Genomic DNA, 13,158 nt, shown 5'->3' with positions numbered 1-13,158 from the left:
AGGCCTGTCATCACGACAACGACGAGAGAGAGAGAGAAAGAGGACCGAGCACACACCCCATTCTCATCGACGGGGCTGTAGTGGAGCAGGTTGAGAGCTTCAAGTCCTGGTGTCCACATCAACAAACAAACTAGAATGGTCCAAACACACCAAGACAGTCGTGAAGAGGGCACGACAAAGCCTATTCCCCCTCAGGAAACTAAAAAGATCTGGCATGGGTCCTGAGATCCTCAAAAGGTTCTACAGCTGCAACATCGAGAGCATCCTGACTGGTTGCATCATTGCCTGGTATGGCAATTGCTCGCCTTTGACCGCAAGGCACTACAGAGGGTAGTGCGTACGGCCCAGTACATCACTGGGGCTAAGCTGCCTGCCATCCAGGACCTCTACACCAGGCGTTGTCAAGAAGGCCCTAAAAATTGTCAAAGACCCCAGCCACCCCAGTCATAGACTGTTCTCTCTACTACCGCATGGCAAGCATTACCGGAGTGCCAAGTCTAGCACAAAAAGGCATCTCAACAGTTTTACCCCCAAGCCATGAGACTCCTGAACAGGTAATCAATATGGCTACCGGACTATTTGCATTATTGCCCCCCCAACCCCTCTTTTACGCTGCTGCTACTCTCTGTTTATCATATATGCATAGTCACTTTAACTATACATTCATGTACATACTACCTCAATTGGGCCGACAACCAGTGCTCCCGCACATTGGCTAACCGGGCTATCTGTACTGTGTCCGCCACCCACCACCCGCCAACCCCTCTTTTACACTACTGCTACTCTCTGTTCATCATATATTGCATAGTCACTTTAACCATATCTACATGTACATTACTACCTCAATCAGCCTGACTAACCGGTTTGTTTTATTTCTTTACTTACCTATTGTTCACCTAATACCTTTTTTGCACTATTGGTTAGAGCCTGTAAGTAAGCATTTTACTGTACGGTCTACACCGGTTGTATTCGGCGCACATGACAAATAAACTTTGATTTGATGTGGTTTGAACCATTTTCTTTCAAATAACAAATGATAAACAGGCTTTGTTTCTGTAAAAGAAAACGATTTTGAACTTCAACKTTCTTACCAGCTCAGATATGTGTTTTGAAAGACAACTTGTCATCTAGCCATATACCAATATATTTATAATAAGGAACTAGTTCAGACTAGTAATTTAATAGTAATTTAGATGTAAATTATGTAGTCTAGAGAAGAGCATATCTTTTGTTTTGTTAGCATTCAGCACCAACTTAAGATCAGAAAGTGTCTTCTGCAGTACCAGAATTWGAAAATGCTTGGCCAATMGTAGGTGCAATGGAGTATAACACAGTATTCCATGGGGCATAACTCAACTAATATCTGTCTGAACGTTCCACTAGATGAAACAGAGCAGCCATGTACCTACCTTTCTCCAGTCCTTGTAGAAGTTCTTCCTAAACATTTCCTTGGTTGTGTACTCATGGTCCAGCATCTTAGCAAAGAACGTAGCCACCTCCTCTGCAGGGGCACTTAGTCTCAGGAGCTTACCTGGGGCATAGAAAGATTGAGCACATAAAATATGACTTGTCTTTCGGAGAGACWTGGTGATATCATCATATCAAAAATATAATCTAACCACCTAAACATAAAGTGTGAATCTATATGGACTCACTCACCATCGTAGAAAAACCTGACATGGCCAGGTAGGGGTTCGTATGGAGGAGCAAGAACAGGTCCCTTGTGTTCCAGAAACTTCCATTTGGAGCCATCAGTAGATCTCTCCTCCTCCCACCTAAAATGGATGGATGACAAAATGTGTAGGAGAAAAATAACAAGTAAACAGTAGAAGGACTGTAGATTTTTGTTTTTTTTTAGTGTACCACAACCATTTAGTGATTGTATTTGTAGGAATCAACCAATCCTCCCAAACATCTCACATTTAGTGATTGTATCTGCCAGGAATCACCAATCCTCCCAAACCATCTCACCATTTTGTGATTGTATATGTAGGAATCAACCAATCCTCCCAAACATCTCACCATTTCCACTTCTCCTCTGTTTCCTTCTTGGCTTTCTTGCCATCCGCTCCAGCTTTCTTGTCTTTTGTCTTCTTCTTGGGTTTTATGTCCTGAACGAGACAAAAACGAGTGTGAACAAGGGTGAGGAAAGAGTGTCCAACCTCAGCTGAGAACCTCAACTCACCTCTTCCTCCTGTTTTCTCTTCTTGCCATTCTCTGTCTTGATCTTTTTGGGCTTGTATTCAAATCTAAACAAAATACAACCATCAGATGAAACATGATTTGTTTTATCTAGGTTTAATTTGATCACTTTCATTTAAAAAATGCATTAATGAACTATTTATATGCAGCGTACGTAATATTTATGTGTGAGTATGCACACATAAGTGTTAGTGTTTTTGTATTAGTTTCTAATCTGTTTGTCTTCCTGATTGGCTCAACAGGCATGGCTAACAAACCTTGGCATACTGCACCAAGAGTTAATGAGCCTTAGAACGTTGTGGATACTCACTCCTCCTCRTCTCTCTCTCTCTTCAGAGTCTTGTTGTGTTTGGGAGAGGGGTACAAGCCGTTGTCCTCCTCTGGTTCACTCTTAATGGCAGGAGGGCTGGGGCTGTTCCACATCTCCCTGTAGGACACATTACAGTGTTAAAGGTGCAATCCATAGATATTCATAAAATGTACAGTATCTGCCTTCTACACCCATAGTTGTTTACACTACTACTTGTAGTTACAATTAAAAATAAAATAGAACAATCAATTCTATATTCCCATTTACCTCGCATGACCGTTTTCTTTCTCCTTCTTGGGCTTGCCTTCAACATGGGAGGATTTGACCTGCGAGAAACAGACAAACTGGCTGGGAATTGTAGTCTACTAGTAGAGTCACTGTGACATCTGAGATCTAGCTTTTCTGATAGAAAAGCTCTATACCCCTCAAACTCAACTGTGGACCTCAAAGCCAGTTCCACTGCATGTTTTCATTGTTCCCCTCTAATCACAAACATATTTAGACCTGGGACACCAGGTGGGCGCAATTAATTATCAGGTAGAACAGAAAAACAGCTGGCTCCGGACCTCATAGGGTCAGAGTTGAATAACCCTGCTCTATACGGAGAAAACAAACCTCTCTTTTCTCTCTGTCTTTCTCCTTCTGTTTCTCCCTGTGCCTGTCGACACTCCCGTCGCTGTGCTTCAACCTCTCCTTCTCCTTGTCTCTGTGCTTCTTCTCAGAGTGCTCCCTGTGTTCACTGAGAGATGGACAACACATGAGAGGTCAGGGGTTAGGGGTCAATGGACAGGGGTCAGACACAGGAAAGCTATACAAACACAAATGATTCAGACCACAGAGACTACAACACACAACCTGGATGAACACAGAACATATCAAAGAAGGCAAAGAAGTCAACGTAATAAAGACTTTTAAAATGTAGATTGCAAATGGAGGGCTTGTTTGTTTTGTCTACAGCTTTCTGTTTCACTGAATAGACTACGCAATTGACGCGGCAAGTAGCCTTGTAGTTTTTTAAACTTTTGTAGGCTTTTTGAATGGTCTTCAATGGCAAAAAACATAGTGCAACAGTCTTCTGCGCAAAAACTTAATGAAAGGCATTTGAWATAATTTATTGATATAAGGTGCATTTGGAAAGTGTTCAGACCCCTTGACTTTTTCCACATTTTGTTACGTTATAGCCTTATTCTAAAATGAATTAAATAGTTTTTTCCCCCTCATCAATCTACACACAATACCCCATAATGACAAAGCAAAAACATTTTTTTTATTTTTTTTAAATGTATTAAAAGTAAAAAATGTGAAAATCACATTTACATAAGTTTTCAGACCCTTTATTCAGTACTTTGTTGAAGCACCTTTGGCAGCGATTACAACCTCGAGTCTTCTTGGGTATGATGCTACAAGCTTGGCACACCTGTATTTGGGGAGTTTCTCCCATTCTTCTCTGCARATCCTCTCAACCTCTGTCAGGTTGGATGGGGAGCATCACTGCACATCTATTTTCAGGTCTCTCCAGAGATGTTCAATCAGGTTTTCATCAAGGATCTCTTTGTCCTATGCTCCGATCATCTTTCCCTCGATCCAGACTACCACCATGCTTCCCCGTAGGGATGGTGCCACCACCATGCTTCACCGTAGGGATGGTGCCACCACCATGCTTCACCGTAGGGATGGTGCCAGGTTCCCTCCAGATGTGATGCTTAGCATTCAGGCAAAAGAGTTCAATCTTGGTTTCATCAGACCAGAGAATCTTGTTTCTCATGGTCTGAGAGTCCTTTAGGTGCCTTTTGGCAAACTCCAAGTGGGCTGTCATTTGCCTTTTACTGAGTAGTGGTTTCCGTTTTGGCCACTCTACCATAAAGGCCTGATTGGTGGAGTGCTGCAGAGATGGTTGTCCTTCTGGAAGGTTCTCCTATCTCCACAGAGGAACTCTGGAGTTCTGTCAGTGTGACCATGGGTTCTTGGTCACCTCCCTGACAAAGTCCCTTCTCCCCCGATTGGCTCAGTTTGGCAGGCGTCCAGCTCTAGGAAGAGTCTTGGTGGTAACAAACTCCTTCCATTTAAGAATGATGGAGGCCACTGTGTTCTTAGGGACTTCAATGCTGTAGAATGTTTTTGGTACCCTTCCCCAGATCTGTGCCTCGACACAATCCTATCTTAGACCTCTAAGGACAATTCCTTGGACCTCGTGGCTGGTTTTTACTCTGACCTGCACTGTCAACTGGGGACCTTATATTGACAGGTGTGTGTCCAATCAATTGAATTTACCACAGGTGGACTCCAATCAAGTTGTAGAAACATCTCTAAGATTATCTATGGAAACAGGATGCACCTAGCTTAATTTGAGTCTCATAGCAAAGGGTCCGAAGCTTACGTAAATATGTATTATTTTACATTTTTTTGTATAAAATTTGCAAAAATTAAACAAAAAACTGTTTTCGCTTTGTCATTATGGGGTATTGTGTGTAGATTGATGAGGGAAAAAAAACAACTTCATCAACTTAAGAATAAGGCGGTACATAACAAAATGTAGAAAAAGTCAAGGGGTCTGAATACATTCTGAATGCACTATATCTTATATGACCACGTTTTCATGAATTTACTATATAATTCCTCAAGCCCATTCAAAAGACCAGAGACATGAACAAGGAAGTACGACGTATAAACGTGTCACTTGCCACACAGTATTTCCTGACTGAAACCATAGCCATTCTTGTTCACAGACAACATTCAAACTCTCTCTCTGACAAATTTCCCAAGGTATTTGCTATAAATTATAATGTGTTCTCAGTGAACTTACATAGACACATATGAGCTAAATTTACATTTAACAATTTAAGTCATTAGCAGACGCTCTTATCCAGAGCGACTTACAAATTGGACCATAAATATGGATTATTTATGTAAATAAATATGATTATAATTATAATTATTATAATTATAATATTATAAATATATTTATTTATAACATACATATTTATATTATTATAATTATTATAATAATAATTAAAATAATATAAATATGTATGTATATAAATAAATACACAAATCCCAGTTATCCCTCAAAAAACTCTTAAAAGCATGATTTTCTTTATCTAGCATTACTGCCCAGACATAACCTCAAAAGCATAAGACCCACATTGTGCCAAATATCAATTGGAAAATGTTTTCATAACAAGTACAAGTGGGAACACTTTGTTTCAGAAAGGGTACTCATGCCTATGGATGTTAGCAGAGAGCGAGAGGGGGGTAGTGAGAGAGAGGGGCGGTAGAGAGAGGGGGGGGTAGAGAGAGGGAGAGAGAGAGAGAGAGAGAGGGAGAAAGAGAGAGAAGGGGTAGGGAAAGAGGGAGAGTGAGATAAAGTAATTTCTGTGAAAATCATGAATTGATGTCCTAGATGTCCTAGAGAACTAGGTAGAAGACATACAGTACCTTCARAAAGTATTCATACCCCCTGACTTATTCCACATTTTGTTGTGTTACAGCCTGAATTAAATATCACCCATCTACACACAATACCCCATAATGACAAAGTGAAAACATGTTTTTAGAAATGTTAGCAAATTTATTGAAAATTAAATACAGAAATATATCATTTACATTAGGATTCACACCCCTGAGTCAATACTTTACTTTGCAATACCTTTGGCGGTGATTACAGCTGTGAGTATTTTTGGGTAAGTCTCTAAGAGCTTTGTCAACATGGATTGTACAATATATGCCCATTATTCTTTCTAAAATTATTCAAGCTCTGTCAAGTTGATTGTTGATCATTGTTAGACTGCCATTTTCAAGTCTTCCCATAGATTTTCATGCCGATTTATGTCAAAACTGTAACTACGTCARAAACAATAAATGTCATATTGATAAGCAACTCCGGTGTAGATTTGGCCTTGTGTTTTAGGTTATTGTCCTGCTGAAAGATGAATTAGTCTCCCAGTCTGTTGGAAAGCAGACTGAACCAGGTTTTCCTCTAGGATTTTGACTGTGCTTATAGCTGTATGTTTCTTTTTATCCCAAACAAAACTCCCTTGTCCTTTCCGATGACAAGCATACCCATAGCATGATGCAGCCACCACCATGCTTGAAAATATGAAGACTGGCACTCAGTGATGTATTGTGTTGGATTTGCCCCAAACATAACACTTTGTATTCAGGGCAAAAAGTTAATTTCTTTGCTATATATTTTGCAGTATTACTTAAGTGCCTTCTTGCAAACAGGATGCATGTTTTGGAATATTTTTATTCTGTAGAAGCTTCCTTCTTTTCATTCTTTCATTTAGGTTAGTATTGTGGAGTAACTACAACGTTGTTGATCCATCCTCGGTTTTCTCATATCACAACCATTAAACTCTGTGTTTTAAAATCACCATTGGCTCATGGTGAAATCCCTGAGCAGTGTCCTTCCTCTCTGAGTTAGGAAAGACGCCTCTATCTTTGTAGTGACTGGGTGTATTGATACACCACCCAAAGCTTMATGAATAACTTCACCATGCTCAAAGGGATATTCAGCATCTGCTTTTTAACATTTTTACACATCTACTAATCGGTGCCCTTCTTTGCGAGGCATTGAAAAACCTCCCTGGTCTTTGTGATTGAACCTGTGCTTGAAATTCACTATTCGATTGAGGGACCTTACAGTTAAATGTATGTGTGGGGTAGAGATGGGGCAGTCACTGCCATAACAAGTGTAGATCAGGGACTCAGAAGAAAGCCATTAAGAGGGTTTGTGCTCAGGCTATAATGAAAGAAGGCAGGTGCGTGGGAGAGAATATACCTGTAGAGTTWAAAAAGTACTCACACTCAAAACCACGAAAAGGAATTACCCAAGGAGGCCGAGATGCAAAAAKAATATAATTCATTTAATCCATGCTTGAAAGAATACAATACCACACTGCCAGGTCTCTGACCTTCTCCCTATAGGCTGTCTCATCGTTGTCGGTGATCAGGCCTACCAGTGTTGTGTTGTCGGCAAACTTAATGATGGTGTTGGAGTCGTGCTTGGCCACGCAGTCGTGGGTGAACAGGGAGTACAGGAAGGGACTAAGCACCCACCCCTGAGGAGCCCCCGTGTTGAGAATCAGCATGGCAGTTGTTGCCTACTCTTACCACATGGGGGCGGCCCGTTAGGAAGTYCAGGATCCAGTTGCAGAGGGAGGTGTTTAGTCCCAGGGTCCTTAGCTTAGTGATGAGCTTCGTGGGCACTATGGAGTTGAACGCTAAGCTGTAGTTAATGAACAGCATTCTCAGATAGGTATTCCTTTTGTCCTTTTGTTCATCAGCACTGATGAAGGCATAAGGCCGAAACGTATGCTCCGTTTATTTTCTATTTTATTTAGCACCTTGCACTTTCACTTTTAGTATTCTTTCGAGCATGGATTAAATTAATTATATTATTGAGTACTGTTTGTTCAGTGACACACAATCTCAATATAATCAATTTTAAATTCAGGCTGTAACTCAACATAATGTGGAAAAAGTCAAGGGGTGTGAATAGTTTCTGAACCAGTGGAGGCTCTCAGAGGAGGAAGGGGAGGAACACCCCCCCCTCAGTGAATTTCAGAAAAGTATAAATAGTTATCCTTTTTAAAACTATACTAAATACATTCACGTCACCAAATAATTGAATAAAACACACTATTTTGCAATGAAGGTCTAAAGTAGCCTCAACAGCACTCTGTAGGGTAGCACCATGGTGTAGCCGGAGGACAGCTAGTTTCCGTCCTCTGGGTACATTGACTTCAATACAAAACCTAGAAGGCATGTGGTTCTGACCCTCTTCCATAGACTTACACAGTAATTATGACAACTTCCGGAGGACGTCCTCCAACCTAYCAGAGCACTTGCAGCATAAATTGACATGTTGTCCACCGAATCAAAGGATCAGAGAATGAATCTATTACTGAATGCATAAGCTACAGCTAGCTAGCACTGCAGTGCATAACATGTGGTGAGTAGTTGACTCAAAGAGAAAGAMAATAGCTGAACAGTTTTTAACAAATTAATTTCTTAAACAATTAAGGAGAAGCAGCTACCTAAAGTAGMCATATTTCATTGTATTTYCCCCCCCCACTTTCACTTACTTAGCTAACCAATACATCTCAAAATAGCCTGCGGGTAGGGGTGTTGGGCCAGTAACCGAAAGGTTGCTGGATCGAATCCCCGAGCTGACAAGATAAAAATCTGTTGTTCTGCTCCTGAGCAAGGCAGTTAACCCACTGTTCCCCGGGTGCCGATGACGTTGATGTCGATTAAGGCAGCCACCACACCCACCTCTCTGAAAACACATTTCAGTTGAATGCATTCAGTTGTATAACTGACTAGGTATCCCCCTTTCCCATCTAGCTAGTTTAGCCTACTCAAACACCCGGCTCAAACAGAGAGGCATGCTATGTTAGCTAGCTGGCTATGACTATCCAACACTGGAACTCTTCCAATTCAAAGTAAGCTTTTGATTTTATAAATGTATTGCCACTGGGGCCCGACGGTGTAACTGCTAAATTGCTTGCTGTACACTGTACTGCGTGATTGTAGTGGGTTAGTTCTAGTAGCTATGTTGATTATGTCATTAGCTAATATAGTGACAATTATGTAGRTTGTGTGTAGCGGTTAGCATTCATGAAGGTTTGGCTTGTTAATTTTTGTCACAGACTGGTGATGTGAAGGGCACTGAAGTCCACAACCGAAGGGAAAAGGTGAGAGGAAGAGAGAGCATAGATGCGATAAGGAATTATACAACAATCAAAGGGATCATGSTGTTTGTATGTGGCTGCTATGAAAGTAAACCGTGTTTGCGTGTGATCAGGGGCGTATTCATTCTGCCGATTCTGTTGAAAAACATTTCTCAAATGGAAGAAACAGGGATAAACATAACTGAATTTGTACAATAGAAACTTTGGTTTGGAGCTCTTGGACTAATGATTACACCCTAGATCAGCTAGATGCTGGCAAGAGTGTGCAAGGCAGTATTGAATGTGTCAATGTCTGTCACCTTGATTACTCAAAAATAAATTGACCTGTGTTGTAAACTTTCATCCATAGGCTAAGTTGTAGCAACCTCATGATGAATGTAGAGAAATTTTTGTATCATGTAGTAGCCTAAACTTATCGATGTTACACTGAGCTGGGTGAATGGAATATGAATGATATTCATCCAATATGCTGTAATAAGGCCATGCTCATAAAACCAAAATGTCCTCCCTCATCTTAAATGGCWCCGACCRCCACTGTTCTGAAGGCATAGTACAACAGCACAGAGACAGCATAGGGGCAGCATAAGAAATTAASATATCCTGTTGAATGATGTAATGTGGTGTTGTCTTATGGTCTTGTACAACACAAAGTTATGGTCAGCAATGGCAGTATACTCAGAACTCTCCCACAGACCAAATGAAAAGGGAAATGAGAAGGAATGAGAGATGGAGAACAAGACGGAAAGACTTCTGAGAAACCCTCAGCGGGATGGAGATGACTGGCAAAAGGAAGCAAAAAGAGAGAGAGACAAAGAGAGGAGGGGAGAGGGAACATACCTGCTGCTGTGCTTGGCTTTATCTCTCTCCTTGTCTTTCTTGTGTTCTTTGCGCCTGTGTTCTTTGTGCTTGTCCTTGTGTTTGTGAGCGTCTGGGACAAAGTTAGAGATTGACTTGCTTAGTAGAGATCCCCCAGACAATAGGAACTGTAACAGCACAGTGTAATCTGAGCATGTTGTGGCCCTCGGTGGTCTAGTGTATGGATAAGCTCATGTCTTCAACGTCACATAGTAATGAATACAAACTGCAGGTTCAACAAATAGAATCACTTCTTATACCGCAAGGGTGTTCAATATTAAACATCAAACAGCCCCTAACCAAGCCTCTTTAGTGCCACATTTTCTTTCAAATTAGTTGGCTGGATTATTAAGTTACTGTGTAGTTACTTTGTAATTACACCACAATTAAAAGCTTAAACGGTATCGTACCATTTAATGTGAAGAATGACCTGTAAAATCAAGTACGTAAACAAGACTGGGTAATTGAAAGTCAAAACCCCCCTTGCATATCTCTCCCTACCTGTCTAAACTCAGAATGAGATCCCACAGGGAGTGTCAAAGAGAAACAAAGTGGGTCCAGGGGAGTGGGGATGGGAGGGAGGTTCACACATCTAGGTGGGTCTACTTTCCTACARTGGAGGCTGCATATCTCTGTTATTAGACCAAAACATGAGAGATCCATACTGCTGCTGCCCTGTCTCAACACGCACCCCAGACATCTAGACCTGAACCACCCGCACACACAGGCCTGCATGTTCTCTGTTGATAGAAACATCACAACTGGCTGGGTCTTGTGAGACACACGTTGAACTCACATGTAACCCTAGACCTAAGGTCAGTGGTGTAGTGGAGGGTAAACGCATACAACGTTGTTTACGCACCTTTTTTTATTTTGGGTGAGCGTTTACACACCTTTTGTGGAAAAATGCATTGAAAGTATAGGGAGCGTTACCTCTGTAATCCAGTCTTGCAATCAGCATTTACCCACCATTTTTTTACCACTACATCACTGTCTAAGGTAAAATCTTAAATCAGAGGTCTTCAACCTTTTCTTGACCAGGGACCCCCGGCTAGGCAAACAGGCGACCCAGGGACCCCCATCATATGTCTGATMTTGAAGTAAATTATAGTGGCAAGAAGTAATCGAAAATGTACAATTAATAGTTTTTAATTGTTTTGACCTTCCCACATAATTGGAAGAGGAAGTGTACAAGTCAAGAAAGCTTACCAGCAGCCAGTGGCACTTTTCAAAGCGGGTGCTTTTTCAAAGCCTATGTCAGATACTCCAGTGAGTGTAATTAGCTCAATATTAGGAGAATAGAAATAAAGTTGACATAAGAACTAATATATTCTCCTATTTTCTACTGTAGGTTTGTAATTCAAAATGTATTTATTCTGTTGTTGCAAGCGATATTCATGAAAACATTTCAATAAAAACATGTATTTTCGCAGACCCTCTGCAGTACCATGGCRAACTCCTGGGGGGCCACAGACCCCAGGTTGAATACCCCTGTCTTAAATGATAGGATACCCTTTTCCTCTAGTGGTGCACAATAGTCTATGTGTCGCTGGTGAGAAGTAGTGCACTAGATTAAGAATAACAGGTTATAATTTGAGACGGTCTATGATWCCTCAATAAGTAAAATTTGGGCCATCTCTTTTGGGTGACTAATTTTTTAAAATCCCCCCTGAACAAAAGTGGGAAAAACTTCCAATTTGTGGTGGCTTTGTCAGAGGGTGGGCCCACATAACTGTCAGTCTTGAGCTTGAACGTCACCTTGTGGCGTCCCTCTGTCATGGCAGTTAAATAACGGGTAGGGGGTTATTGTCATAGGAAACAATAATATGCTCCCACTACTATATCTCTGTCCCATTTCCATGACTGTTTAATTATAAAACTAATGAAATGTTGAGTTGTCARAGGTGTGTGCACTTGATTCTCCCCCTCCTCCCCCCTTTTTAAATATATGTTATTACAGTATTATTGTGCTGGCAGAATTCCAGTATAATTTCTAAAAACCATGCCCAAAGTTGACTAACAAATGCAACAAGCTATAACAACATTTAAAACATATATTTGTAATAAAGCAACTATCTTTGACAGATGAAATGTAGTGGCAGTAATGTCTGCAGCGATTGTACCAGGAGCCATGGGGTGGGAGAGGCCGATGAACTCCCAGCTCTAGCCTCCATATCACCGCCAACTGTTCTATCAGTGCTCGGCGCACTGGCTGCTAGACAGAGAAAAAGAAAATGGCGCAGAGACTAAGTCCTAAACCCCCATTTCACTACTTTCGGCTCAAAAATTATACATTGTTGCACCACAACATAAACAAACAATGGTCTATTTGAGAAACACGGTGTAAAGCGCTGCCAGAATTTACCCTCAGATCGCAATATTATATATCGAAAGGGTAATTTTGAGGCCCTCTTTTTGAACAATAGACACAAGAGAGTGGAGGAGAAGGGACTTAGTCTCTGGGACGCCATTTCTGTCCTTTAAAAACTAACAGGAGTAGACGAATGAAGATCACAAGCAAAACCATGATCAATATTTTTTTTGCCGTTAAAAACAACTTACCATTGGCTCGAGACCCAGAATTGACCTGCAAAATTTTAAAAATATATTAAATTAATGTTTATATTTTCTGAATGCCGGTAGAAAGGAGAATGTCAAGTTTCATACAGGGAAATATGAGAAATTCTACACAAAGCCCAGCGATCGCTTGTGATATTTATAACAAAGTTGCTACTTGAAAGACAACTAATGCAACTTGTTAACATTGCATGGACACAATCGATAGGCTATCACATTAATGTAATTTTATCATTATCTAGTCAACCAAACCAACTGTCACATAATGCAAATAACCAGCTACCTACATCTCGTTCAGCATAATAACACTACCTGCGAGTCTCTTTCACCGTGATCCCCGCTCATTGTCTTGTAAAGCCAAATGCACAAGTCAGAGATGCCCAAGGTAAGAAGATGAGGTTGACAGAGTAGTCTGGATAGACTGTGGAATGGAGTCGTTGCGCACCGGGCTAAGTCCGAATTCTCTGCAACTGCGCATGCTCGAATTTAAATAATGAAAAATAAATGTTTTCTACTGTC

General features: G+C 40.9%; 1 protein-coding gene across 1 annotated transcript in view; it reads right to left on the bottom strand.

Moving 5' to 3' along the window:
• top1b (DNA topoisomerase Ib) overlaps positions 1-13,094 on the bottom strand; it is a 20,668-nt gene extending 7,574 nt beyond the window's left edge. The window contains exons 1-10 of the mRNA XM_024006291.2: positions 12,952-13,094; positions 12,625-12,649; positions 10,045-10,135; positions 3,128-3,251; positions 2,780-2,838; positions 2,513-2,629; positions 2,186-2,249; positions 2,023-2,111; positions 1,660-1,775; positions 1,410-1,531 (exon numbers count right to left, since the gene is read on the bottom strand). Of these exons, the coding sequence (XP_023862059.1) occupies positions 1,410-1,531; positions 1,660-1,775; positions 2,023-2,111; positions 2,186-2,249; positions 2,513-2,629; positions 2,780-2,838; positions 3,128-3,251; positions 10,045-10,135; positions 12,625-12,649; positions 12,952-12,984 (840 nt within the window). The 5' untranslated portion in view covers positions 12,985-13,094. The remainder of the gene's footprint in view (positions 1-1,409; positions 1,532-1,659; positions 1,776-2,022; positions 2,112-2,185; positions 2,250-2,512; positions 2,630-2,779; positions 2,839-3,127; positions 3,252-10,044; positions 10,136-12,624; positions 12,650-12,951) is intronic.
• Between the last annotated feature and the right edge of the window lie 64 nt (positions 13,095-13,158).

Source organism: Salvelinus sp. IW2-2015, linkage group LG17 (assembly GCF_002910315.2).
Source record: "Salvelinus sp. IW2-2015 linkage group LG17, ASM291031v2, whole genome shotgun sequence".
NCBI lineage: Eukaryota > Metazoa > Chordata > Actinopteri > Salmoniformes > Salmonidae > Salvelinus > Salvelinus sp. IW2-2015.
This window is presented reverse-complemented; position numbering and strand designations above follow the sequence as displayed.